The following is a 25947-nucleotide window of genomic DNA, read 5'->3' on the forward strand; positions in this document are numbered from 1 at the left end:
CGCCCCCAACTGCCCCCCTACTGGCCTTTTCACCCCCAGCTGCCCCCCATTGCTGGCCTGATTGCCCCCAACTGCCCCCCTGCCAGCCTGCTTGTCCCCAGCTGCCCCCCCACTGGCCTGATCACCCTCAACTGCTCCCCCACCTGCCTGCTCACCCCCAACTCTCCCCCCTGCCAGCATGCTTGCCCCAAACTGTCCCTCTCACTGGCCTGATCATGCCCAACTGCCCCCCACTGCCTGCCTGCTCGCCCCAACTGCCACCCCTGCCGGCCTGCTTGCCCCCAACTACCCTCCCCTCCTGGCCTAATCACCCCCAACTGCTCTCCCCTCCTGGCATGATCGCCCCTTACTGCCTCTGCCTCGGCCCTGCCACTATGGCTTTGTCTGGGTGGCGGCCACGGAGCCAGCTGCGGTGACCAAGGAAGCCAAGCTGGCCGGAGAGAAAGCCAAGCCTCCTGTGCCCGCTCTCCGGCTGGCTTGGCTCTGTGGCTCTGGCCAGCACTGCCATCATTGTCGTGTCAATTTGCATATTCCCTCCTTATTGGCAGTGGGTGCTGCCATCTTTGTCTAGAAGTGATGGTTAATTTGCATATTACTCTTTTATTAGATACGATTAGATAAGATGCATACAAGTTCTTTGGTTGATCTCTTCCCATCCACCCACCCACCTTCCCCTGTCTTCTCTCTGAGATTCCACAATTTGTTCTATGCTTCTATGTGAAAGACAGCTATTAAGAATGACTTTGTTATTAAATTGTTTCATTTAGCGTTGTTATACACAAATTACATATTTTAAAATTAACTTATAACCACCTCACGTATTTTATCATTACTTATAAATACTTACTATATATAAATAATTTAAACTAATACAACTTACTAAAGCTAATGTAGTGAGTAATAGTAAGATTTGAGATATTTATGCGTTTTTTGTTTATTTAATTGCAGTTGTGTTGCTTGATACAACAACTGTGCTGGGAGAGCTAGGATGGAAAACATATCCATTAAATGGGGTAAGTGAATATCTTTTAAAAATTGTCATCCTTGTTAGATATTTAGGATCTGTTGTAATATGAAAGAATGGTGGGTTTTGGACTCTATGTGGTATACATTTTAGCATATAACTTAAATCATATAGAAGAGATTAAATTACAATTAGAAGTGGGAATAATATGTAAAACATATTTGTTTCTTCTAAATTAGTAACTGTTCTTTAACATAGTGTTTATACAGAATAATACTAGAATATTTCATAAATATTTTCTCTAGAAATAAATTTCTATTTGTATATTTAAGACACTTTTCTGTATATATGTTATGAAGTTTGGTAACCTCAGTGAGTATTTGTGCATAAACAAATTTTAAATTACCATAACATAAGTGGATTTCACAGATATTAACAATTTGGTTTTTATTAGAAGCTATGAGTCTACTGTATTTTTTGAAGTTGGCAAAAAGATACATTATGATTAGGTGTTGTTGTTGTTGTTTTTTTAAATCTAGGAGTAGTTCCTTTTGAAATACTTACAAGGATGCATAATTTACAAAGTACAATTTTTCAGGTATTAACATTATTTTAGTTTTGTTTGTAATTGATTTTTATGTTTTGATGTATTTTGCATTATTTTCACATTGCAATATGTTTCTACATTTTTATTTTAAGCTAAAATAAAAGGGTGGTTTGTGAAGCTTTGTGCATTGTTAGTTTTGTCTGTTTAAACAACTTTAATAATGGAGGTGGTCAACTGTCTTCAGGTATAGTTGGGTTAGCTTTTCTTTCTTTTCTTAAAATTTGTTTTTTTTCTCATTTATCCACATTCTTGATAATTTTACATTGCTTCTTCCATTACATCTACAAATTTAAATCTGAAAGGAGAAGTTGACCCAAACAGGTTTTATTATTTTAGAATTATTCAAATATTGCTGCTTGAATTTGTCTTTTTATACCAACAGTTATTCAAAAGTTAATTATTAAACATGTGTATTTTCATCTAAAAATTCATATGAAGAGTTAAATCTTCCTGTTTTTGATTAACAGGCTGTTTTTTATTTGTTTTATAGATTGATTTTATTTATTTTTCCTGAAAATTTCTTTTTATTCTGCGAGCTCTTTATCAAATCATTTATGAGAAATATATTTTTAAATTAAGATTATGCTTCAACCTTCATTATCTTCTTTCCATTAAAATGAGTAAACATCAGTATGTCTTGTGTGTATCAAGTATGTCACATTTATCAAAGTTACTTTCAAGAAGTAAATTAAATTTTTTTCCTAGAAACCTTCTAAGATAATAAATATCTCTGTATCAGTTCTTATACAGAATAACCTATAAGAACTTATAAGTAATTAATATAGAAGCCCTAATTTTTATTTTCTGGGAAAAAAAGACCAAAAAACCCCCCCACACACATTAGAGATCCTATTATTACTGTCCTCATATAGTCATAGCTGAAGAATCATGTGGGGATCAGGAGATATACCCCTGCTCTAGTGATTGTGTTTGGCTTGGTCAGGCCACATTTCTGAGCAAACTGGTAACTAGGACACAGGACTTACAGAGTTACAAATACACTTACTGTGATGATTTTATCATAGATATTACTTCATAGTTTTCTATTTGCCAGTTACTGCACTAAGAAATTTACATTTTATTTTCACAGTGACCCTATAGTGAATGATGGTCTTTAATTAAAAATAAGCTATTTCTGACTCTGAGGCCTGTATCTTTACCTTGGCACGGCTACTGGAGAGGAACATCGGCCACTTCATGAAAGGCCAAATACTTATTTGTGGTATTTGTGAAATTGATTTAGATTTCTTTTCTCTCCTTGATAAATAAACTGTTAGCCTGAGATGTGCATTTCGAACACCAGCCAAGGATCATTAAGAGGAAAGAAAGAAGAGGTGAAGGAGATACAATAGGAAAAAAATATGATAGAATAAGGAGGAAAAGTTGGTTAAATTTTATTGAGCATTTACCATATGGTAGGCTTTGTTCAAAGCATGTTACATCAATCATATAAATCAAGTACAGATTTTCCACTATTGAAAGATGTAGAAATTAAGACTCAGATACATTAAATATCTTTTACAAGGTTACAGTGCTAGGAAGTAGTACAGCAAAAATGCAAAGCCATACATATCCTAATCTTGTTGGTAATTTCACAGCTAGGTGCTTTTTATTTCTTCTAAGATTCTACAATTTAAAGATAAAGGCCAATGGCCATTTTGTAGTCTACAGAGGGAAAAATAACACTTTGATTTATATGTTAAAATGTAAATTGAATACTCAATTACTTTAGAATATCACTGTTGGAATAGGAGGCTGTATTATTTTAGATTATTGCCAAATAAAAATTCATAAATAGCAAGTGTTAACAGTAGGAAAACTTGAAAGTGGGGACACATCACATGAACATATTTTAAAGTAGATCACATAGCAAGTTTTAAAGAAAATATGCAACTTAATTTTTATTTTAATGAAGAAAACAGCTTAATGACAATAATGGAGTTTTACTTAATGCTACTGATAGGTTAAAACAAGGATGGGAGTAGTCAGTAAGGATAAAGAACTTTGAAAAAAAAAGGCTGCTAAATATTGCAAGAATGGGAATCATCTAGACATCAATATTGATTAAATAATTTAAAATCTATGGACATTGTTAATCAATTTATAGCATTTAAGCCACAATTTATTTCTGTATATTAAAGTTATAATTATATCTCTTTAAAATTGTATATTTTTTCAGGTTCTTGGGTTGATTGAGCCATGCTAATTTGAATGGCAGTTTAAACTAAAGTTGCCTTTAGTTTAAGGCAACTAATCCAGTTGGTTTTACAAAAATATCATGGGCAGAAAAGACAACTTTATGATATATTTATCAATTTTATTATATAAAGTTTATTTTGTATCTCTCTGAATAAAGTATTTCCTAAGAACTTTTTGATAAATTTTTATTTTTATAAAGAATTGAACTAAGATGTTTTTGAAATTATATAAAGTGCTATATAAAATATAAGTAATTTAGTAAATGATTTCCTGAGTTTTTGTTTGTTTGTTTTATTTAAAATAGTCATTTTACCAGTAGTATCGTTCCAGTATAGTTGCAGGAGTAGGCATTCACTATGTGCCTGTGAACAAAACCGTTGATGGTTATTTGAGTAGGAGGTTAGTGGATATAGGAAATAGATGAGTAGTCTTGAGCAAATGACTTTTTAGGCCTGAAAACAGGAAAAGAAAACATATTTATTTTTTGAAATGCTTACTTGAAAACTTATTTGTGCCAGCTTTTAAATATACTTTATTTTAATCAGTGTTCATAATTCATTTAACAAGTCTATTTTATGCTCTTCATGCCAAGTAACTTTTAGAGTGCTTAAAACAGTTTTCTTCTATCCTAAAAGAGTCTTATAAAGAGATAATTCTACATAATCATAAGTCCAAAGAAAGTGTCTTCAGGTAGTTTTGAATACTCTTTTGAGAAATAATAAAGAGAGGGATTAATTAATTAATTCTGACCCAGGAAAATTGGTAGTAAGGATGTAACTTATCAGCTCTTTCTAATAAACTGTGAAAGAATCACATGTGGGCTAGAAGAGAGGATAGAAATCAACTTTGTGGCAAAGTGAATGTTTTGAGGAAAAACATATAAATTTTAAATGTATGGATTAAGTTTTAGGAATGTTAAGAATCATTTGTGCCCTGACCAGTTTGGCTCAGTGGCTAGAGCAGTGATGGCGAACCTTTTGAGCTCAGCGTGTCAGCATTTTGAAAACCCTAACTTAACTCTGGTGCTGTGTCACATATAGAATTTTTTTGACATTTGCAACCATAGTAAAACAAAGATTTATACTTTTGATATTTATTTTATATATTTAAATGCCATTTAACAAAGAAAAATCAACCAAAAAAATGAGTTCGAGTGTCACCTCTGAAACGCGTGTCATAGGTTCGCCATCACTGGGCTAGAGCATCGGCCTGTGGACTGAAGGGTCCCAGGTTCGATTCCGGTCAAGGGCAAGTACCTTGGTTGCAGGCACATCCCCAGTAGGGGGGGTGCAGGAGGCAGTTGATCGATGTTTCTCTCTCATGGATGTTTCCAACTCTCTATCCCGCTCCCTTCCTCTCTGTAAAAAATCAATAAAATATATTTTTAAAAAAAGAATCATTTGTGTGGCTGGAGTCGGGGAATGTGGTGAGAAATAAGACTGTGATCATAGGCCAAGTAATATTGTGGAAGACTTGGATTTTAAATGCCTTAATTCAGTGGTTCTCAACCTTCCTAATGCCGCGACCCTTTAATACAGTTCCTTATGTTGTGGTGACCCCCAATTTCATTGTTACAAATTGAACATAATTAAAGCATAGTGATTAATCACAAAAACAATATGTAATTATATATGTGTTTTCCGATGGTCTTAGGCGACCCCTGTGAAAGGGTCGTTCGACCCCCAAAGGGGTCGCGACCCACAGGTTGAGAACCACTGCCTTAATTGATCTAGATAGTGTTTACCTCAGTGCCAATAAGTAAAAGTAAAAACTTTCTGGATTCACTTAAACAAACAAAAGAAAATTTGAAGTATTTTCTTTGTTTAAAGCAATAAAATAGACCCTTGGAATGAAGGATACCATGGAAAATCCTAAGGAAAGGATGTTGAAAATATAAGTGATATGACATTACAGTTTAGTATCACTAAATGATGGGGATACATTCTGAGAAATGCATAGTTGGACAATTTTGTCCTTGTGTGACCAACACAGAGCACACTTATAAACATAGATATTGTAACCTACTACACACCTAGGCTTGTATTGTTTATAGCCTATTACTCCTAGGCTATACACCTGTATGCCATGTTACTGTACTAAATACTGCAGGCAGTTGTAATACAGTGGTAACTAATATTTGTATATGTAAACATCAATATAGAGAAGATACAGCAAAAATATAGTATAAAAGATAAAAAATGGAATACCTGTATAGGCACTTACCATGAATGGAGATCCAGAAACAGAAGCTGGTCTGAGGGGTTAGTGATGAGAGCTGAGTGACTATGAAGGCCTACACTGCTGTAGACTTTACAAAGACTGTCCCTGCTTCCTTCTGACAGGGTCAGAAATAGCACATCAAACTTATCAGCAGTGCTCCTTAGACAGGGATGTGGGTTGAATGCTTGGAAATATCCAGGAGAACCTGGCTGAGTGAGGCATAGATCGCTTAAATAGTGACGGTTGGAAGGAGTGAAAGGTGGTCTGAGGATTGCTAGGAATAAGAAATCAAGATGGAGAGATGCAGGAACATGGGGGATTGTCACAGCAGTGGGGTTTTGGATACTGCATGTTGGAGCAGTGGTCGGATTAGGAAACTGTGGTATTCATTAACAAGGAGGTTTACATAAAAGCATAAAAAAAGAGTTTCACATAGAGAAGGTATAGAACTGATGTAGTCTTTTGGCTTTAGAGATTTGATTTTGGTTCCATTGATCCTATCTGGCACAAAAGGTTCTCTCTGGCGTTATATTGATAGAAGAAATCAATCTTGTTTATGCTTTATATCATTCAACCTGAAAATATTTCCAAAGTATAGGGTCAGGCTGGCTATAACTACCACAGAAAACTCTTACTAAAGTGGCAGTGGCATGTAATACTTCTCAGGGTAGCTCTTATGAGGCTGTGTCCTTGTGCAGGATCTCAGGTTCTTAACAAAGAAATTACAACAATGTTCTCTGAGGTCATCAAGCTAGGTCTGGAAGGGCTCTAACTCCTTCTGAATATGGTGCACTGGGGGGACAGGCTCCTCTGTGCTGAAACAGGTCAGTGGCTGCCTGACCGTGATATAATTTGTGCTCTCAAAATTGAGCTGTGTGAGCGAGAGGGAATCTTTTATCAAGTCTCACAGATATTGCTTCTGTCGGGGGAAAAAAATTCCTCCTGAAACACATATCCTTCCATTTCTTACAGAAAATTCAGCTCCATTAAAATATTATGGGACTGCTGTCATGTATATGCAGTTCATTGTTGACCAAAATGTTGTCATATGGTGTATGACTGTATTGATATACTGAAAACAGTATATTGAATAATTATATTTGTATAGTGGTTAAAGCTTGGTTTCAGAACAGAATGAATACAACAGAGAATTTGACTCATTCTTTTTTAAAAAATATATTATATTGATTTTTTACAGAGAGGAAGGGAGAGGGATAGAGAGTTAGAAACATCGATGAGAGAGAAACATCAATAAGCTGCCTCCTGCACACTCCCCACTGGGAATGTGCTCGCAACCAAGGTACATGCCCTTGACTGGAATTGAACCTGGGACCTTTCAGTCCACAGGCCAACCCTCTATCCATTGAGCCAAACCGGTCAGGGCATTAACTCATACTTCTTAACTTTGTGCTCTTACTGTCTAATGTCAAAAATTATATGTCTACACTAGGGGCCCAGTGCACAAATTCGTGCACCTTAAAAGGAACTGTGGGCCTCGAGGCTGCGGTGGGCACAGGGGTGTGTCTTGGTCCATCCTCCATATCCCCATCTAGGCCCTCCCATCATGACCCCCTATCTCCTCTCTGCTGGTAGCCTCGCTCCCACCACCACCGCTCCCACTTGCACCACTTGCACCCACTGACGGCGCATAGCGATTGGGGCTGATGCCAGCAGCAGGTGTGAGCGGCAGCTGCTGCCCCAATCACCCCTCAGGAGCAGGGAGAGGTGGAGAAGCCCCCAGGGGCAATTGGGGCCGGCAGGCACTGTTCACACCCGCTGACAGCACCGAGGAATTGGGACCGGTACCGGGCGCCGGCAGTGGGTGCAAGCAGTGGCTCCAGTGCCAGCGGCAGGTGCAAGCGGGGCTGATGCTGGCAGCAGATTTGAGCACCAGGTGGGACCACAGCACACAGGAGCAAAGACTTTTCAGTAACCACTAGAGGCTTGCCCCGTTGACAGCAACCAGTGCCCTGCCTTGGTCTCACGCCCCTGCTCACCTGCTCCACCATCCTGCTGTGGCTGATTCCTGCCATGTTCTGTATTCTGCTGACTGCTGCTGATGCCCGCCATGTTTCTCACCTGCCCCTTGGTGGTCAGTGAATGTCATAGCGACTGGTTGTTCAGTTGTTCAGTTCGGTTGTTGTGCCATTCAGTCTATTTGTTTATTAGGATTTTATATAGAGAGATAATTCAGAACTCTTAAGAACTTTATTCTGTGTCCCTTCCATCCTTTATTTGTCAACATACTACATTAAGAATAAAATTATGAGGATCTAGCAGAGTAGCTAATAGTTCCATGATAATCAATGAAAGAATGTCACCTGAATAAAATTTTTACATAGCCCCGTAGAAGTTATAAATGCATATTGAAGAAGTGTTTTCACTAACATTAAGAGCAGACATATGCTCTGGATGTTTTTTTTTGCTATGAATAACTAATAACTGGTTAATACTAAATCTTACTCTGCAGAAAACTGAAGGACCTATTTCCATTTTAATTTCCTGGGAAGGAGAGCTAGTTTTTAAGAAGTTATGCCGGTCTAATTCTAATGAGAAAAAAAGAAACACAAAATATAATAATCATGCAGTAACTTTGTACATATGTGTGTGTGTGTATCCTGAATTTGTTATTGTAGTCTGCAAATGTATGAAGGAAAATTATATAAATTTTATTGAAACTTTAACTTTCTTTTTTTTAAATTGTTTTATTGCTTAAAGTATTACAAAGAGTATTATATATGTCTCCTTTAACTTTCTTTTGATATTTTCATTTATTTTATGTAGTTTTAGGCAATATGTAACATTGTAGATAAAAGAGAAAAATACAGTTACAATAAGAGGGCCTCTAGTTAAATGTTATATTAAAAACTCTTACTACCCATTACATCTCAGGCCCATTCTATACTACATAGCAGGGGATATGTCATGTTGGGGCTTCTTGGCTCAATATTAACTCTAACTAATAAAAAGTAACTGCTGATACCCAGAAAAATAAAAGATTTGATAATATAAATAAAGATTTCATTATTAAAAACTGTTATTTTTCCTTTGAGCTTTAGTAATTATATTTGATACTTCTAAAAATGTAACAGCAGTGTGGCTTTTTAATTTTGATATTGTAATAGAAAAGATAAGTGACCTGCTTATTAAGCCCCATACTGGTTAATAAAGGTACTTATACCTGGATGAAATCTGACCATTGAAACACAGCATTTCATAATAATAATTACATAAGATTTTATTTAATTTATACCTAAAATTACATATACTTAATATTGTTGAAAAGAACATAATTTTTAAGCACTTCATGAACTCACCTGATAGACTTTCACCATTTATTTTTATTCATAGTAATATTTTTAGCAAGAAAATGAAAGATTTGTTTTGTCTCAGGTATTTTTTTTCCATTCTTCTCTTTTGGCAACTAAGAGGTAGTTAAGTTTTAAAAGCTTATTCTTAATGTACACATGGTAGGTAGATCAGATCTTTGTACAAAGTCATAATGGACATAGACATAGGCATGCCAATATTCAAAATCAAACTTTCAACAGTGAAGTACAAATGACCTGCTGAATGTTACTAGAAAAAATATTATTGGATATTAATTTCGTTTTTTATCAATCACAACAATTTAGAGTTCGGAAAACTTTGTATTTCTCAGGTGCCAGATATTGGTTTTAAATAGCATGTTATATGTATATCTTGTATGCTGTGACTTAGATGATCATCATGGTTTGAATAATGCAAAATCATGCAAGATGTGTGATTTTATGTGTTAAACATAGTGAATTAGAATTAGTAAATTTACCCAGAGATATTTAGGAAAGGAAGGATACAAGTCATTCATGTCTAAGTAAAAGGTGTAAGTGTAATATGCATACTTAATTTCTAATTATTTAATTAAATGTTAAAATTTTTAAATGTTATACTAATTTACCAAGTAAATAATTTTTATAATGAAAACTATACATTTTTATAATAAAAGAGGCCTATATTAGAGGTAAACTGAGTAGAAAGATTCTTTATTCTATAAATTAAAGCCCATCATTTTCCAATATCACTGTTGCAAAGCTGAAAAATCAAAATAGAATGTATTTATGACCGACAATGGAATATCTACTAGTAATTAATTTCTATTGTGTTATACTTTTTATATTTCATACTGTAACCTTGCAGAAACCTTACTTTCTTTAATCTGGTCTTTTATTTTGATATTTTTCCCTTTGACTCAAACTGGCCTCACCTATCACCCTGACTCATCCACTTGCCTCTCCCTTGCTTAATCATTAAGCCCTCAGGACATTGAGGTTCTGGTCAGCATCCAGTAGTCTCAGAAACAAGGTCCTTAGTCTGTTGACTATTGAGAAGAGTTTTCAGTCAAACTAAACATAATATCTTGGCCTCAGCTATGATTTAGCTCTAGATCCAGGAAAGCAGAACGATCCCACAGAACAAATTATTGTAAAATTGGACAGAACAACTTCATGGCTGACATCAGGACCAATTGCACTGACCAATTACTCTCTATCTTAGCAGTCAGTAGAGACCACAATACCATCTCTATTAGTCACTATGATTAATGATCTTTCTCCCTATATAACCCATCCTCTGGAAGCCATTGGGGAGCCAGATGTTTGAGCATGAGCTACCTGTGACTCCAGGCGTGGTGCAATCTCCTTATGAAATCCTTACTTTCTTGGCTGCAAACTCCTGTTCATGTTTTATTAGGCTTTGTTGAGCGCAGGGAAATGAACACCTTCAGTTGCTAACAATACAGTAAGACTAATTTATCCTAGTTGCAGACACCAGTATTGTATTTCTTTCATTTTACAATACATTGAACTCATTCAACGCTATATATGTTTGAATTCTGAAAATATAAACTTCAGTGATCATTTGTGTTAAAATGGATTGTTTTAGTTATTTTAAAAACTGATTATCTAGTTTTCTTTAGAGAAACTTTACAACATATGTGGTAGTTTTCTAAATATCCATTATGTTAATTTCAATCATACTGTTTCACATTTCAAAGAAACAGTGTTTTAGTTGTGGAAGTTTCTGTTGTCATATTCAGAAACTCAGATTCTTTCCTCCATCATGCCATCTATTAATGAGTCCATTGTTTTTGTTACATTGTTCTTGATCTCTAACATTTCTTTTTTATTCTTTCTTAGGATTTCTCTCTCTGCTTACATTGTTTATCTTTTCTTACATGTCTACTTTATCCATTAGAGCTGTTAGCACATTAATCATAGTTTTGTTTTGTGTTTCCAAATTGCTGATCTGGTAATTCCAACACCCCTGCCATATCTGACTCTGATTCTGATGCTTCTTCAATCTCCTCAAACAGTATTCAGGTTCTTTTTTGGTTTGTTTTTTGTCTTTTAGTATGCCTTGTAATTTTTTTGAATGTTTCTTTTTCAAAAAATGTATTTTATTGTTGAAAGCATTACAACTACCCCCTTCCCCCCTCCCATTGACCCCTTCCCACTCCCCCCCTAGGCCTTCACCCCACTATTGTCTGTGTCCATGAGTAATGCATATATGCATGTAAGTACTTTTGTTAATCTCTCCTTCCACCCCCCCCCCCCCACCCCGGATCCTTCCCTCTGAAATACATCAGTCTGTTGTGTGATTCAATGTCTCTGGATCTATTTTGTTTATCAGTTTATTTTGTTCATTAGATTCCACATATAAGTGAGATCATATGATATTTTTCTTTCTCTGACTGGCTTATTTCATTTAGCATAATTCATTCCAGGTCCCTCCATGCTGTCTCACAGGGTAAGAGATCAGTATTCCACTGTGTAAATGTACCGCAGTTTTTTAATCCATTCATCTACTGATGGGCACTTGGGCTGTCATTTTTAATCAAAATTGGAGATGATTTCTGGTTAAAAGGAAATGTGATAAATAGGCCTTTAGTAATGTAATGGTGAGGTGTGAGGGGAGGGCAAGTGTTCTGTTGTTCTAGGATTAGGTCTCAGTCTTTTGGTGAGCCTGTGCCCCTGGACTGTGAACCTCAAAGTGCTTCTCAGCTGACTTTCCTCCCATTAGGTGGGACAAGATAGCCAGAAGAGCTGAAGTTGAGTATTTCCCTCCTCTTATGCAGAGAAGGCTGAAGTTGGGTATTTTCCTTCCCTCAAGTAGATTAGGCTCTGATAAGACACCAGCAAGATTAGGCTCTGGTAAAGTTTCTCCTGAAGGCACACCTTTTTAAGAACAAAATGCTCTGGCATATTTCAATGTTTTGTGTTCTTTTTTTTTTTTTTTTTGCATTTCATATATATATGTGTGTGTGTGTGTGTGTGTGTGTGTGTGTGTATGTGTATGCTGAAAACACTGCTTAGACAGTTTAATAAATGATAATTTTACTTAATTTTTCTTACTCTTTTGTTTTTATGCAATTAACTCTGGATTTATTTTTTTTTCTCTTCACTTTGATCACTATCAGTAGCAGTTGGCTCTATTTTCAAGTCCATTTAATCTAAAAATTTAATCAAGCTTTTATGCTTTGCTTTATATGACATTGCTGCTATTGTTCTTTACCAATCAATAAGGGAAGACTTCTGAGCTTTCCTGTGTTATGCAGGTGGAGTAGACCCTGACACTCCAGGAGCTCTTGGAAATTTAATTCCACGTATGTATTTTGGCTTCACAGGGAGCTAATGTAAATTCCTGTCTCAGAATATTCAATTTATGAATGTTTCATGGGTCTGCAGTAAGAATTGTGCTTAAGCATTTTACGTGCTTTTTCATTTAATCCTAATATCTATTTGTTGTACATATTATTAGCACCATTTTATAGATAAAACAACTAAACCTGAGAAAAGTTACATAACCTGCCTGAGCTTGTGGTGACATTACCTAAAGGAACTGGTATTAAATCCAGGGTCATCTCCGTCCCAAAGTCAGGATTTTTACCCATTCGGTATACCTATAACCATTGCTTGATTTTCAAAATTGTGATTGATACGATGAGGCTGTAAAATAGCCTATAAGATTGTTCAAACGCAGTCTTAATGTAAATTATAATGACAAATATGTGTAAAAAATGTGGTTATTTAAAAGTGTTGAAAACGTTAATTCATCTATGAAGACCAAAAGATATTTCACACTGAGGATGGTTAATTATTAAGCACTATTGTTTAGTCAGTGGCATAAAGATATTTGGTGCATGTTTAGATTGTTTTGATATTTTTTCGCTTAGAAAATAAATATTCCTTTACTGTGTTCCTTTTGGATTTATTTCTTTGTACCTCACTTTTAATGACTATGTCTTTATACATATCTGTTAATGACTATAAGTTAATTAAGTTTATAATATGAAGTAGTCCAATCCAGAAAATGCCCTTGTAGAAATCAGTGTTTTAGAAATGCTAGAGTGCTCATCGTTCTGACACCTTCTTCTAAGTAAATTGACCAAGAGGCTTTGTTGAGGGATATCTGTTATGGTTAATGCCACAATGCTCTGCTCCCTCAACCATCTCTTAATTGGGACAGAGGTGGAGACATGGTCAAAATATATCCAGTTCATTGAGCTACCTGTAACCTCTCATGTATGATTTCCATAAATGTCTAATCCAGTCAGATTCCTCTTTAAGAATTCAGGATTCCTAAGCTAAGATCCAAGGAAAAGTAGCTACCAGAAACCTTTGCCATAAAGATACCCTGAAAAACACATGGAAAAGGATTAGAGCAGAGGGGCTATGAAAAAACCAAAGTGATGTGCAAGTAAGAAAGAGTTCTAAGAGAGCAGAAAAAAACTGCTGTTAGCCATCTTCTAGAGCTTGCCAGGTTTGTACTCTCGCTGAATCTCCTGATCCAGTTCATAGATATTTTAAAAATGAATTCACGTTTCTTGAGCTGCCAAATTGTAAAGGCAAATTATAAACCCCATCCTTATCATCTCATCATGTCGTCGTTGTCGTCATCATCATCATCATCATCATCATCATCATCATCATCACAGTGATGCAGATTATAAACCTGATGATGATGACAATGATTATGGCAGATTGTAAACCTCCCAATAATGAATGTGATGATAGAAAAAATAACAGAAGGCAGTGAAACACTGGTACTGCTTTGAGGCACACCAGGAAATAGGAAAAGCCATGGAAGGCAGAATTTTCTTAAGAACATAGGAACATCAACAAGTGACTCCCCGTGCATGCAGGCAAGGAAAGAAATCGGGGAATGAATATGCATAGTTTACTGGAGTCTATACGTTTCTAAATATTTAATAACTTAATACCTCAGAAACTAGGATCTGTGGGCATTCTCTCTACACTATCTCAGAATATTCCTTCCTATGTCGATTCCTCTGCTAAATAAATAAATAAATTGCTGCCTTATTTTTCACCAATTGAAAGAACATGTATTGGATAATAATGAAGTTAATTCTATGGTGAGGGGAAAAAAGTAAGAGAAAAGCAGATAACAATGATTTAGAAAATCAGAGGTGAAGAATTTACTGATATCTATGAATATGTAATTACTTTCATATTCTCTGAGCAGCTGAAAGATGTGTATGCAATTCATTTTTCCAGTATCTCTGCTGTCCTTTAATGTATAGTCTTGAGGTTGTCTTATTACAAGTGTATATTTTTTAAAGGTATGGGTTTCCTTAAACCAGCGGTTCTCAACCTGTGGGTCGCGACCCCTTTGGCAGTCGAATGACCCTTTCACAGGGGTCGCCTAAGACCATCCTGCATATCAGATATTTACATTACGATTCATAACAGTAGCAACATTACAGTTATGAAGTAGCAACGAAAATAATTTTATGGTTGGGTCACAACATGAGGAACTATATTTAAAGGGCCAGAAGGTTGAGAACCACCGCCTTAAACCAATTACTCTTGCTTTACGTAATATAGTCTTTTCTTTGTTCTCTTTAATTTTTTTACATGGTTACTTATAAAGGTTTAACTTCTGTTCTCCTATTTCTAGGAGAAACTTCCAGTTGTTATTGTTGTTTTATATTAACTCCCATATTATATAATCTAAACTAAGATTTTGACTTTATCAGAAAGTCCTAATTGTTTTAATAAGAGTCATTCAAAATATTTATAATGTAAGAGTCTACATCAAAACCCAAGTAAAGTATGTAAAAATGCTAAATTTTCTTGTGAAATTGTAAGAGTTTATTACTAAAACACTTAACTAGAGAAGCATCATAGATCAGATATTTTTATAACTTTAATTGTTTTTATTTTAATTGATTGACTCACTTTATGTCACATGACCAATCACTAATTATTCTTAATTCTGCTTCCTAAAGCTTTTCAAATCAATTTATCCTCATTGCATCAATTTGGCTCCTCAACATTTCTTCTGCAAATTACCATGATGGTTTTAAATTACCGGTATCCTCAGATATTTAACAAAAGTTGGTGGAATAGCTAAATAGATGTACTAATAACAAATTAGAGACTGTAGTTTGCAACTCTCATTGGAGATGGAATAACTTGGTATTAACTTTGGGCAGAATCAGCTGTGAAAAAAAGACTAAATAGTTGTGAAGATTGAACTGTGTTCTTTTTTAGCATTGGTCTTAAGTAGAGGTAGAAAGGTTTATCCATTTATTCTCCTTATTGCATTTTAGACAATCCAGTTGATTTTCTCCTTATCAATTTTCTCACCAAAATTTAAGTTGAAAGGTGGTTGAGAAAGATATTTACCTACGAAATAAAAAGGCTATCAAAGAGTTTATTAAGCTATTTAAGCAACACCAATCAAGACATAATACACTTTCAAAGAATTAATGACCAGTTGAGAATTGTTGATGATCTGAATCACATCTGGGAAATATTAACCCCAGAGGGTTATTAATCCTGCACCATGTTATTAGGATGAAAATAAAAACATAGAACATATGGATTTTTAATGGTTGATAGATGGACTACAAATTTTAAAGAATTTATACTAACCAGTCAAGCTTTCAAAAAGCATAGGTCAACATTAAATGTTAAATAGGTTTTTGTAATCTGTATGCTATACAATTAGTATTTTGAACTGATGTACCATAGTAAGCAAAATAGGTTCTTAAAATGTTTTGAGTGCTTTATTTTAGCAAACCTGTTGTGCTCATTAATGTAATGCTTGACTTAGTCTTCATCTTCCCTATAATTAGTTGCAATGTATACTAAAATATTTTGATGGAATTTAAGTCTTTCAAATAAAAGCATGAAACTGGAATGTTCCTGCATTCTGCATACCACATTTAGAGAGGTAAAATTAAATATGTATTGTTGATTTAGATATCTCCATTTAATAATGTTATTCATTTAATCAAATTATAGGCTTATCTTAAATGCAGTGCTTTCTGATGCACATTCGAAGGAATTTCTGCATGGTTTCTTTCGAGAGTTGTTTTAAGAAATAGCCACATTATAAATCTTACAGTTAAAGAAATGGATAAGCAAATGTTACAGTTATTTTTAGTCTTCCTGTTCATAACTACTGTATTAATTGTTTGGATGATCATAAGTCTGGTTTGTCTATCACAGAACTGTTTTATTTCTGTTGTTCTAGAATAATTATTAATTGTGCCCCTTCCATTTTTAAAACTGTCCTTGTTTGTAGAATAAATTTCATAGTTAATCTGGTATTTCGGGTAATATTAACTGCATTACAAATAAATCCCAAATGTTTAATAATTCAAACACAAAAAGAATGTTATTCTCATTCTTGTATTAGTCTAAAGTGAGTATTCCCATCAGCTAGAAGTTCCTCCTCCTCCTCTCCATGGAGAAGATAATCCTTTTTAAAAATTCCGAAGTGGAAGTCCTGGCCAGGTAGCTCAGTTGGTTAGAGCATTGTCCTGATAGGCTAAGGTTTCAAGATCAATCCCTAGGGAGGGTCAGGACACATGCAAGAATCAACCAATGAATGCATAAATAAGTGCAAAAACAAATCTATCTCTCTCAAAAATAAATAAATAAAAGTTCAGAAGTGGGACACAGTAGTTCACATATTTCATTGTTTATAACCCAGTAACATTACTACACTTAACTAATAGGGAGGTAGAAAATGAAAGTTAGCCTGGGAAGAAGAGGAAAGGATTTAAGCTGAATGGACTAACCTACTAGTTGTCACTTATATCCATTCTCCTGTTTTCTCTCATTACTGGAACCTTGATTTGAGGCAGCAGTTTGTCCAATGAAAAATTCTGACAGTTTCTAATGTATTTTTGCAAGTAGTTCTGACAAAACACTATGTTATAGCTAATGAGACGAAAATGCAGATGTTTTGTGTTATTTCCAGGGGTGCTGCTGAAAATGACCTCTTTCAACTAGAGGTCAAACCTTTTTGACTGATATACTATCCTCTTGCTATCTGGAATAGAGATGTGTTGTTTAGAACTTCAGCAGCCTTCTTGAACCCAAAGGTGTATTTGAGGTTGAGGTCACATGCTAGGAAGATAGAGTTACCTACTGTATAGTCATTAAAATTATATGTATCCTATAGATTTCCATAATACTGGAATATTGTACTATATAATATTAAGTGAAATAAAGAGCAACATTTCTAGTCTTCATTTTAAAAAATGTTTATACTAGAACAAACAAACAACATGAAAGGAAATAAAACTACTTATTAAGAATGTTTTTCTCTAGGTCATGAGATAATGGGTGATTTGGTTTTCTGTTCATATTTCTATTTTTTCAAAATTCTCTATAAATATACATTTTATTATATTACATCATTTCAGTAATGGTTTCTATTTTACAAAATATTGTATTATGGTTTCCAATATTTTTTAATATTTCAGATCTCTAAGCACCCAATTATAATAATGAAGAGTAGGAATAAAATTTGAATGGCGGAAAACATGTAAACATTCACAGATATTTTCTACCCTGTTGCCAGTTTATGCTAATATCTAATATTAATTTCTAGCTCAGAGTAGGTAGTCAACAAATATTAAGTGAACAATTGAATAACTGATTAAACTGATTCATTATTTTTAAATAAATATTAATATTATAGAAAAATATACTTCACAAATTTTCACTTATAGAACACTCAATATGTCATTAGCATTGTGTTTAATTTAATTCTGAAATATTTATTATCTAGCCTAAGGTCTTATAGTATTATGTTTTTATTATTTCACTGAAAATCTAAAAAAGCAGATAAAACTTTTCTCATATCAAAACTATGAATATTGCACTTAAAGTGTACTGTTTATATTTCCTTATTTCATTTAAGTTTTATTTCCAGCACCTTGCCTTTGTAAAAGAAATAGGAATAAAAAACAAGGAACATAATCCTGGATATAGAGTCAATATACAAAAATCAATTTTATTTCTATATACTATTAACAAATAAAAATAAAATATTTTACAGTTTTTGTTTAATTTATTGATTTGAGAGAGAGAGAGATATTGATTGACTTGTTGTTCCACTTATTTATTGGTTGATTTTTGTATGTGCCCTGATCAGGAATTGAACCCGAAATGTTGGCCTGTCAGGATAACTCTTTAACCAACTGAACTGCTCAGGAAGCCTTAAAAGTGTTTTTTTGTGATATCAAAAACCCCAAATACTTAGAAATAACATAAAACTAAGAAAAGATGTACAGGACCACTTTGTATTAGAAACTACAAGTAGTCTTTAGAAAAAATAAAGACTTATAGAAATAGAAAGTATACATGTTCATGGGTTGGACAAATCACTGTTGTATAGTAATGAATTTTCTCAAAATACCTTATAGATTCAATAAATTTAATGCAAATAAATACCTCATTTAGTGTTTCTTTGTCTCTTCTCCTTTTCCAGTAAATAAGAAGTGTGCTGAAATTAATATAGCATAAATTTACTATTTTAAAGTGAACCAGGGGCATTTAGTACGTTCACAATAGTGTGCAATCACCACTTCTATCTAGTTTCAAAACATTTCCATCACCCCACACCCATTAAGTAGTTCCTCCTCTTTCTCTCTTTCCACCAGCCCCCGGCAATGAGATATCTGCTTTCTGTCTTTATGGATTTACCTGTTCTGGATATTTTACATAAATGAAGTCATACAATGTGTGACCTTTTGTGTCTGGTTGCTTTCATTTAGCATCTTGTTGCGTTTTACTTATTTTTCCCTGTGTTGTAGTATGTACTAGTACTTTATTTATTTTGTGGGTGAATTATATACCATTGTATGTGCATACCATTCAGGCAGTGATGGACATTCAGACTCTTTCCACCTTTTAGTTTTTGTTAATAGTGCTACTATTGCATATGCATGTATTTTGTTCAGTACCCGTTTTCCATTCTTTTGGAATGTTAAACTTAATAATAGAATTGCTAGGTCAGGTGGTAATTCTGTGTCCTACTTTGTGTAGAACTGCTAAGCTTTTCTTTTCCACAGTGGCTGAAGCGATGATTTACGTTCTCACCAGCATTGTATGAAGGTTCTGACTCCTCCACATCCACACGAACACTTCTTATTCTCTGTTTGTCTTACTTTTGTGTGTGTATGTGGATATTGATAAGCTAATTCTAAAATTTTGTGCAAATAGTAAGATTACAGAGAAAACTGGAGGAAGAACACTATTTTGAGGCATTGCACCACAAAATTATTTATAACACATAGTAATTATCACAGTATCATATGGGTGCAAAGTAGACAAAGTGACTAAAAGGGCGGACTAAAGAATTTAACAATAGACCCATCATGTATTACATCACCTGATTTACAACAAGGTGACATTGCAGTAACATGGATAAGATATTGTTTTCAATAAATGGTCTTAGGGTCAATGGGCTATGGAAAAAAGAATCTGTCTTCATCTTTTGAACCAGACATCTGGTATGTGATTCTGGACACTCTTGGGAGGGGCTTCAGTGGAGGCCCAGGTCAGCTGCCACCTGTGTCCTGCCCAGGGCTACCTGGTAGGAGCTACCAAGTGATCTGCAGATGGTAGCTGCCTGTGCTTGGCTTGGAGGCACCTGAAATAGGCTGTGCTGCACACTGAGGCTGGTTGCTACTAGTGCCGGCTGGGGGTCACTTAGCAAGACTAGGAAGGTACATAGAGGCGGCCAGATGCTACTTGTTTTGGATTTGTGGACCTTTCACATATTTTAGGGAAGTCTGCACCTCTGGCTGAAGCCAGCCACTTGTGAGTAACAGTTGCTGAAAGAGGTTCTGGCCTGTGCTTGAGTTGAGTTGGGTGGGTTCTCAGGGAATCAGCAGCTCAAAGCAGGTGGGTTGTCAGCAAGTAAATCTGTGTGAGGCCCTTTGAGAGGATCGCCTGGGACTTCCGCAGTCTTCCTCCTTACTGGACCGAATCCCTGCCGATTTTCACAGTCAGATGTTGTGGGGACTTCTTTTACTGGCACCGGTGCTCTGAGCTAGGGAGCCTGGTGTGGGGCTGGGACCCTTTGCTCCTCAGGGACAACTGCTGCAGCCCAGATATCCTTTAGAGTCTTATCCACCACGTGTGGGTGTGGAACCAGCCCATTTCACAACTGCCCCCTCCTGCTAGTTTCTGTGTGGCTTATAGGGGCTCCGTTATAGGGGTTCTGTTCAGCTAGTCTTGGGGTGATTCTCAAGGGTGGTTGTTCTGTAATTTGTAATTTAGCTGTAGTTGTAGGAGGAAGTGAGCACTGCATTTACCTACTCTGCCACCTTGACCAGAAGTTCCTAGCAAACTCCCTCATAATTGACTTTTGACTTGAGGACTCACGTTTCATTTTTTTTTCCTCCTAAAGAAAAATTCACAACTATTATCTCCTTATGTATTGTTTTCTTCTATCATAAGATTAAATATTAGAATGTTTCAGTCTATTCTGTATATTTCTTAGTAGCTCTTTCGTATTTTTAAATTCTTTCCCTCCTTGTAAAGTAAATCAGGAAGCAGAGAGGATTTTACTCAAACATAAGTGCATCTTTATGTATTCTCAGCCCTGGGGTGACTCTTGTGTCCAGAGACTCACTCTCTGTTCAGAAATGCAGTCTGTACCCAGTGTCCTCAAATGTGCTCTTCTACAGCCTGTTCCTTCCATATGAAACCAAATCTGTATTTGTCCCTGAACAGATGTTAAAAAATGTAATCAGAAATTCTAATGTAGCCACTTATATAGAGAGAACAGCAAAATAAAGGGGAGGGGTACTAATTACAATTAAAGTGTCCTTTATGCAATGATTTTTCCAAATGGATTCCAAAATTCATAGATATTTTAAATATTTTGTGAATGTGTTGTCATTGTGAATGATATAACATAAATCTTCACTGCAAAATTTGGCATCTGGGTACACATGATTTGGTAATTTCTCCCTTGGCTGATGAAAGGTGTAGTATGGGAGAATGAACTAGTCCTCATTGGTGAACTAGCTAATGCTGCCACTTACCAAGTGCAAGGCAGTTATTGGGCAAAGTGTCTTATCTCTCAATGCATTAAATTTTTAATCCTAAACACTTAAGACTTCAAACCTAAAAATGAATAAGAAGGAAAAGTATTGATTTTCTAATGTTTTACATTGCTTGGGTTTTAAGAAATCAGTGTTGTTGCAGTTATCTGTTTTGAAATAAATATTGCTAAAGAAGAAAAACATATATTGAAACTGATACTCAATTGAAATGTAACCCTTAACAAGGAAAATACCTAGAAACAAAGTGTGACCTTTACATGCTATCATTTTATATATATTATCCAAACTATTTTTAATATTAAAACAATCATCTTGGCTTACATATGTTTTATTATTTGAAATGTGTCTTAAATTTTGTTATTGGGAGTCATGCTAAAATAAGATATAGATTTATATTGAAATGATGAAAACATAGCTTATAGAATAAATCTGCCATAACATGAACATTAGAGAAGGATAGTTTAATAACCTCAGCAGTACCTTCCAGGCTTCATTTTGTCAGTCTCACTACCACTTAATTTCATTTGGGGAGTCACAGTAATCACTCAGCAGTTCTAAGTATTCTGCTATTCCAGTGTTTTCCTATTCATCAATTACTTAAATAATATGTACAACCTATGAATTTTTATGTGTATATCTAAGAAATATAATTTTCATATAATTTCAGTAACCAATTGTGTCTTTTTGAAAGTATAACCTAATCAGGAATTTATTTTTATATATGTATATATGTGTATACACACACACACACACACACACATCATGTAGTAGTTTCCTCCCAAGACTACAGTGACAAATTTTTCCAAACTGATTAGCTTAAAACAACAGGAATTTATTCTCTCACAGTTCTGGGGGCAAGAAGTCTGAAATTAAGGTATTGGCAATATCAGGGTCCTCTGAAGAATCTTAAAAAGAATACTTCTTTGCCTCTCCCTAGCTTCTGATATTTGCCAGCAATCCTTGGAATCCTTTGATTGTAGCTTCATCACTCCACTTTCTGCCTGTATCTTTACAGGACTATATTTTCTCAGTGTATCTGCCTCTTCACATGGGCATTCTTACAAGGACACCATTAATTGCATTTAGGGTCTACCCTAATTCATTATGACTTCATCTTAACCTTGTTATATCTGCAAATAACCTATTTCAAAATGAGGTCACATTTGCTGGTTCTAGATGAACATGAAATTAGGGTGGGGAACTATTCAACTTACCACATGTCAGCATTTTAATTTTCATAGTGATATAAAAGATATACTCACGATTTAAAGTAGAGCAAGTTACAGTTAAATATGTAGGTTGATTCAATATTAAGTCATTATTTTTGTTCAGTGTCTGCATCTTTCTTCCAGGTTAACATCTAATTTTCTGAGTAAACTCATTCTCACAAAGGAATTCTTGGAAAGCTAAGGAGAGTTAAGCACATAAGCATTAGTGAAAAACAGTTGATGGTAGAATAATTGCTCGGTGTCTTATGTCTTTTAGTATTTCATTATAAGCAGGTCATTTATCATAGAGGATGCTGTCTTTAGTGAAATCAGAAAACATGTTAAATATAATGCAGAGAATAATGGAAATGAAGATATTTGGAAAATTTGTATATATTTTTCTAATTTCAGGAAATAATCTTAATTTACATTTTAGATATGGCCTCCAACAGCCCTTAAATAAATCTTGAAACATTTCTGAAATGATAGAAGCATGTAATCATTTTTTTAAAATTAGTTCTTGGGGTCTTATGGATGCCTCCCACTATTAGGCTTTGTTCTGTTTTGTATTGTGAGTCAATGGCAGTAATAATAAATTATTATCCAACTGGTTCCTTTTGAAAATGAAGTGAACGCTGTTAATAATTATTCTGGTATAAAAGGTATAAACAGGCATTTAATTCTGCTAGCTATTATCTATCTACTGATCTTTTTATTCATAATTGGAATAATTGTGCCTCTCAATGTAGCAAAATGTAATGATTAGACACAGCTTCCCTAAGTCATGCTTAATATGTCACAGTTATTGTACTAAGAAGGAGGAAGGTGCTAATTCAATGAGATGACTGTACAAATTGGTGTTATCTGTTTTGCATAATACCACAGGGGAAAAACTACATATGTAATTTCAAGAAAAGTATAAAGGCTACTACTGTTTGCTTAAAATTTCATATGTGACAAGTAAAATATTCCTGGTACATGTCTTATTTTATCCCAGGTACTTGGATTACTACAAATGAAATAAAACATTGAATGGCATCAGAAAATATTCTGAAAGGAGAATTAATTGTTTTAAAAGAAATAATTTCCATTAATCTCAATGTTAGATTTTTTTTTTGCAAACAATCAGAATTTTTCTTTTTTTGTTCTTCAATTTAAAATAACTACAAATTCAGTTACATAAGTTCATCTGTTGAGTCTCATTTATAATAGAGCAGTGGTTCTCAACCTTCCTAATGCCATGACCCTTTAACACAGTTCCTCATGTTGTGGTGACCCCCAATTTCATTGTTACAAATTGAACATAATTAAAGCATAGTGATTAGTCACAAAAACAATATGTAATTATATATGTGTTTTCCAATGGTCTTAGGTGACCCCTGTGAAAGGGTCGTTCGACCCCCAAAAGGGTCGCAACCCACAGGTTGAGAACCGCTGTAATAGAGGATATGTGGAAATATATATGTTTTAGAGATATGTTTTCAGTGTTCATAAGTAAGAGACAAAAAATGATAAGAAAAAGCAAAAACAATCAAAATAGAGGAAAAAAGAAGTAGTGTTACTGAGTAAGATACTTCACATGGAGTGTTTTTACCACAGGAATAGACCCTGGCATGTGCCAGTGCAGTTAAGCATCCTATTCATCTCTGTCAGTCACGGCCCTTCAAAGGCTGATTTCCAAAAACCACTCATTATGAGGAAGAGGACATGAGGAAACATTTGAAATAACAAGTGATTAATGGCATCATTACTGAGTCCTGGGCTGTTATGCAAAATCTATAATGTTTGTGTAAACAAAATGGAAAAAAACTTGAATATCCATGGATTACCACATTCTTAATCTTTTACCCAAAACACATTAATGTAACAGGCCACAGGTTAAAGATAAACTTGACTGCCTGGCTGAATAGGAAGTAGTGAACAGTATTGATTCTAACTACACGTTTGGCTGGGAATAGAAAGGAACTAATACCATTTCTGTTGCATCAATTGGGACATTTGATGCCTAGAGGCCCTATGTTAGGAGAAGCTCAAACTCATGGAGAATGAGGCCTTCTGTAAGACAAGACAGTTTTTGTTAATACACGAGACTCCCATCAGCCAGGAAATTCTGAAGCTCTGCAGTGGGCACCTTAGGTTAACCTGTGTATATTCATGGGAGTTACAGCAGGCTTAAATATTTGAGTATGCCGTCCTGGCAGGGTAGCTCAGTTGATCAGCATGCCGCCCTGATATGCCAAGGTTGTGGGTTCGATCTCTGGTCAGGGCACATACAAGAAGCAGCTAATGAATGCATAAATTAATGGAACAATAAATCAGTGTTTCTCCCTCTCTTCCCCCCTTTCTCTCTCATTCTAAAAACCCATATATTTTTTTAAATTAAAAAAATACATATGAGTATACTAACAAGGAAACAGTACCTATATTGGCTAACAATGAAGAAAAAAATAGGTAGATATATATGAACAGGCTTGTGAGGACAGCCATGATTTATATATGGTTAAATAAATAAAGAAATTAAGTAAATAAAAATGAACAATAAAAAAACCTATTTCATTAACTGTATGTGCAACACAACCTCATTTTTTAACCTTAAAAACAAAATCTACAAAAATTATTGGCACTATATATTTGGCACAATTGTATATACAATAATACAAAAAAAATTTGGTGTGTCACTGCCAATTGATTATATTGTGATAATCCAATTACCTCCTGGATTCAGGATTGGATTGAGAGAACTTTGGAAAAAGATGACCTTTAATTTTTTTTACTTTATATTCTTTTATTTAAAAAAGAGTAGAATTATAAATGATATTCATAATCATTTTTACCTTTAAAAATTTTAAAGGAAAATGCTTAGATTTCTAAAAAGGGATGAAATTATTAAAATGTTTGGTTTTGTAACAGAATCCAAATAAAACTAAATGATATAGAATCTAAATTTCCATCAAAAGCATGACAGCCTTCCTGTGTTGTCAAATGGATTAGAATGGTGTCTTGCTCCTTGGGGGAAAAAGGTAGAGGGGCATATATTTCAAAATTCCAGTTGCCAAGGACAGTAAGGAGATGCAGACTTCATTATATAGCTAAGAGTCTACAAATATAATTAGGGTTTTTATGAGTTTTTGAGTGACCACTGATCACCTTCCAACAAGTCATAGAAATAGTTTTATTATAAACTATTTGTATACAATCATTTATGCATTAATGTACCAATTCTGCCAAACATCTGTTAATATGCAAGTTACATAGTACCAAAAGAAAAGTTGGACTTTGTAATGGGAAGTATTTTTTTATATATTGTATTTACAAGCAAATTACAGGAACATAAAGACATCACTATAGTTACTGCAGAAAGTGAAATGATTAT

General features: G+C 34.7%; 1 protein-coding gene across 4 annotated transcripts in view; it reads left to right on the top strand.

The window, feature by feature from the left end:
* EPHA6 (EPH receptor A6) overlaps positions 1-25947 on the top strand; it is a 945921-nt gene that overhangs the window by 89107 nt on the left and 830867 nt on the right. For all 4 annotated transcript variants that reach the window (XM_070406043.1, XM_070406044.1, XM_070406045.1 and 1 more), the window contains exon 2: positions 949-1013. In XM_070406043.1, coding sequence (XP_070262144.1) covers positions 949-1013 — 65 coding nt within the window. The remainder of the gene's footprint in view (positions 1-948; positions 1014-25947) is intronic.

Source organism: Myotis yumanensis, unplaced genomic scaffold (genome assembly GCF_028538775.1).
Source record: "Myotis yumanensis isolate MYYU_CA2020_CCGP unplaced genomic scaffold, mMyoYum1.0.hap1 SCAF_2, whole genome shotgun sequence".
NCBI lineage: Eukaryota > Metazoa > Chordata > Mammalia > Chiroptera > Vespertilionidae > Myotis > Myotis yumanensis.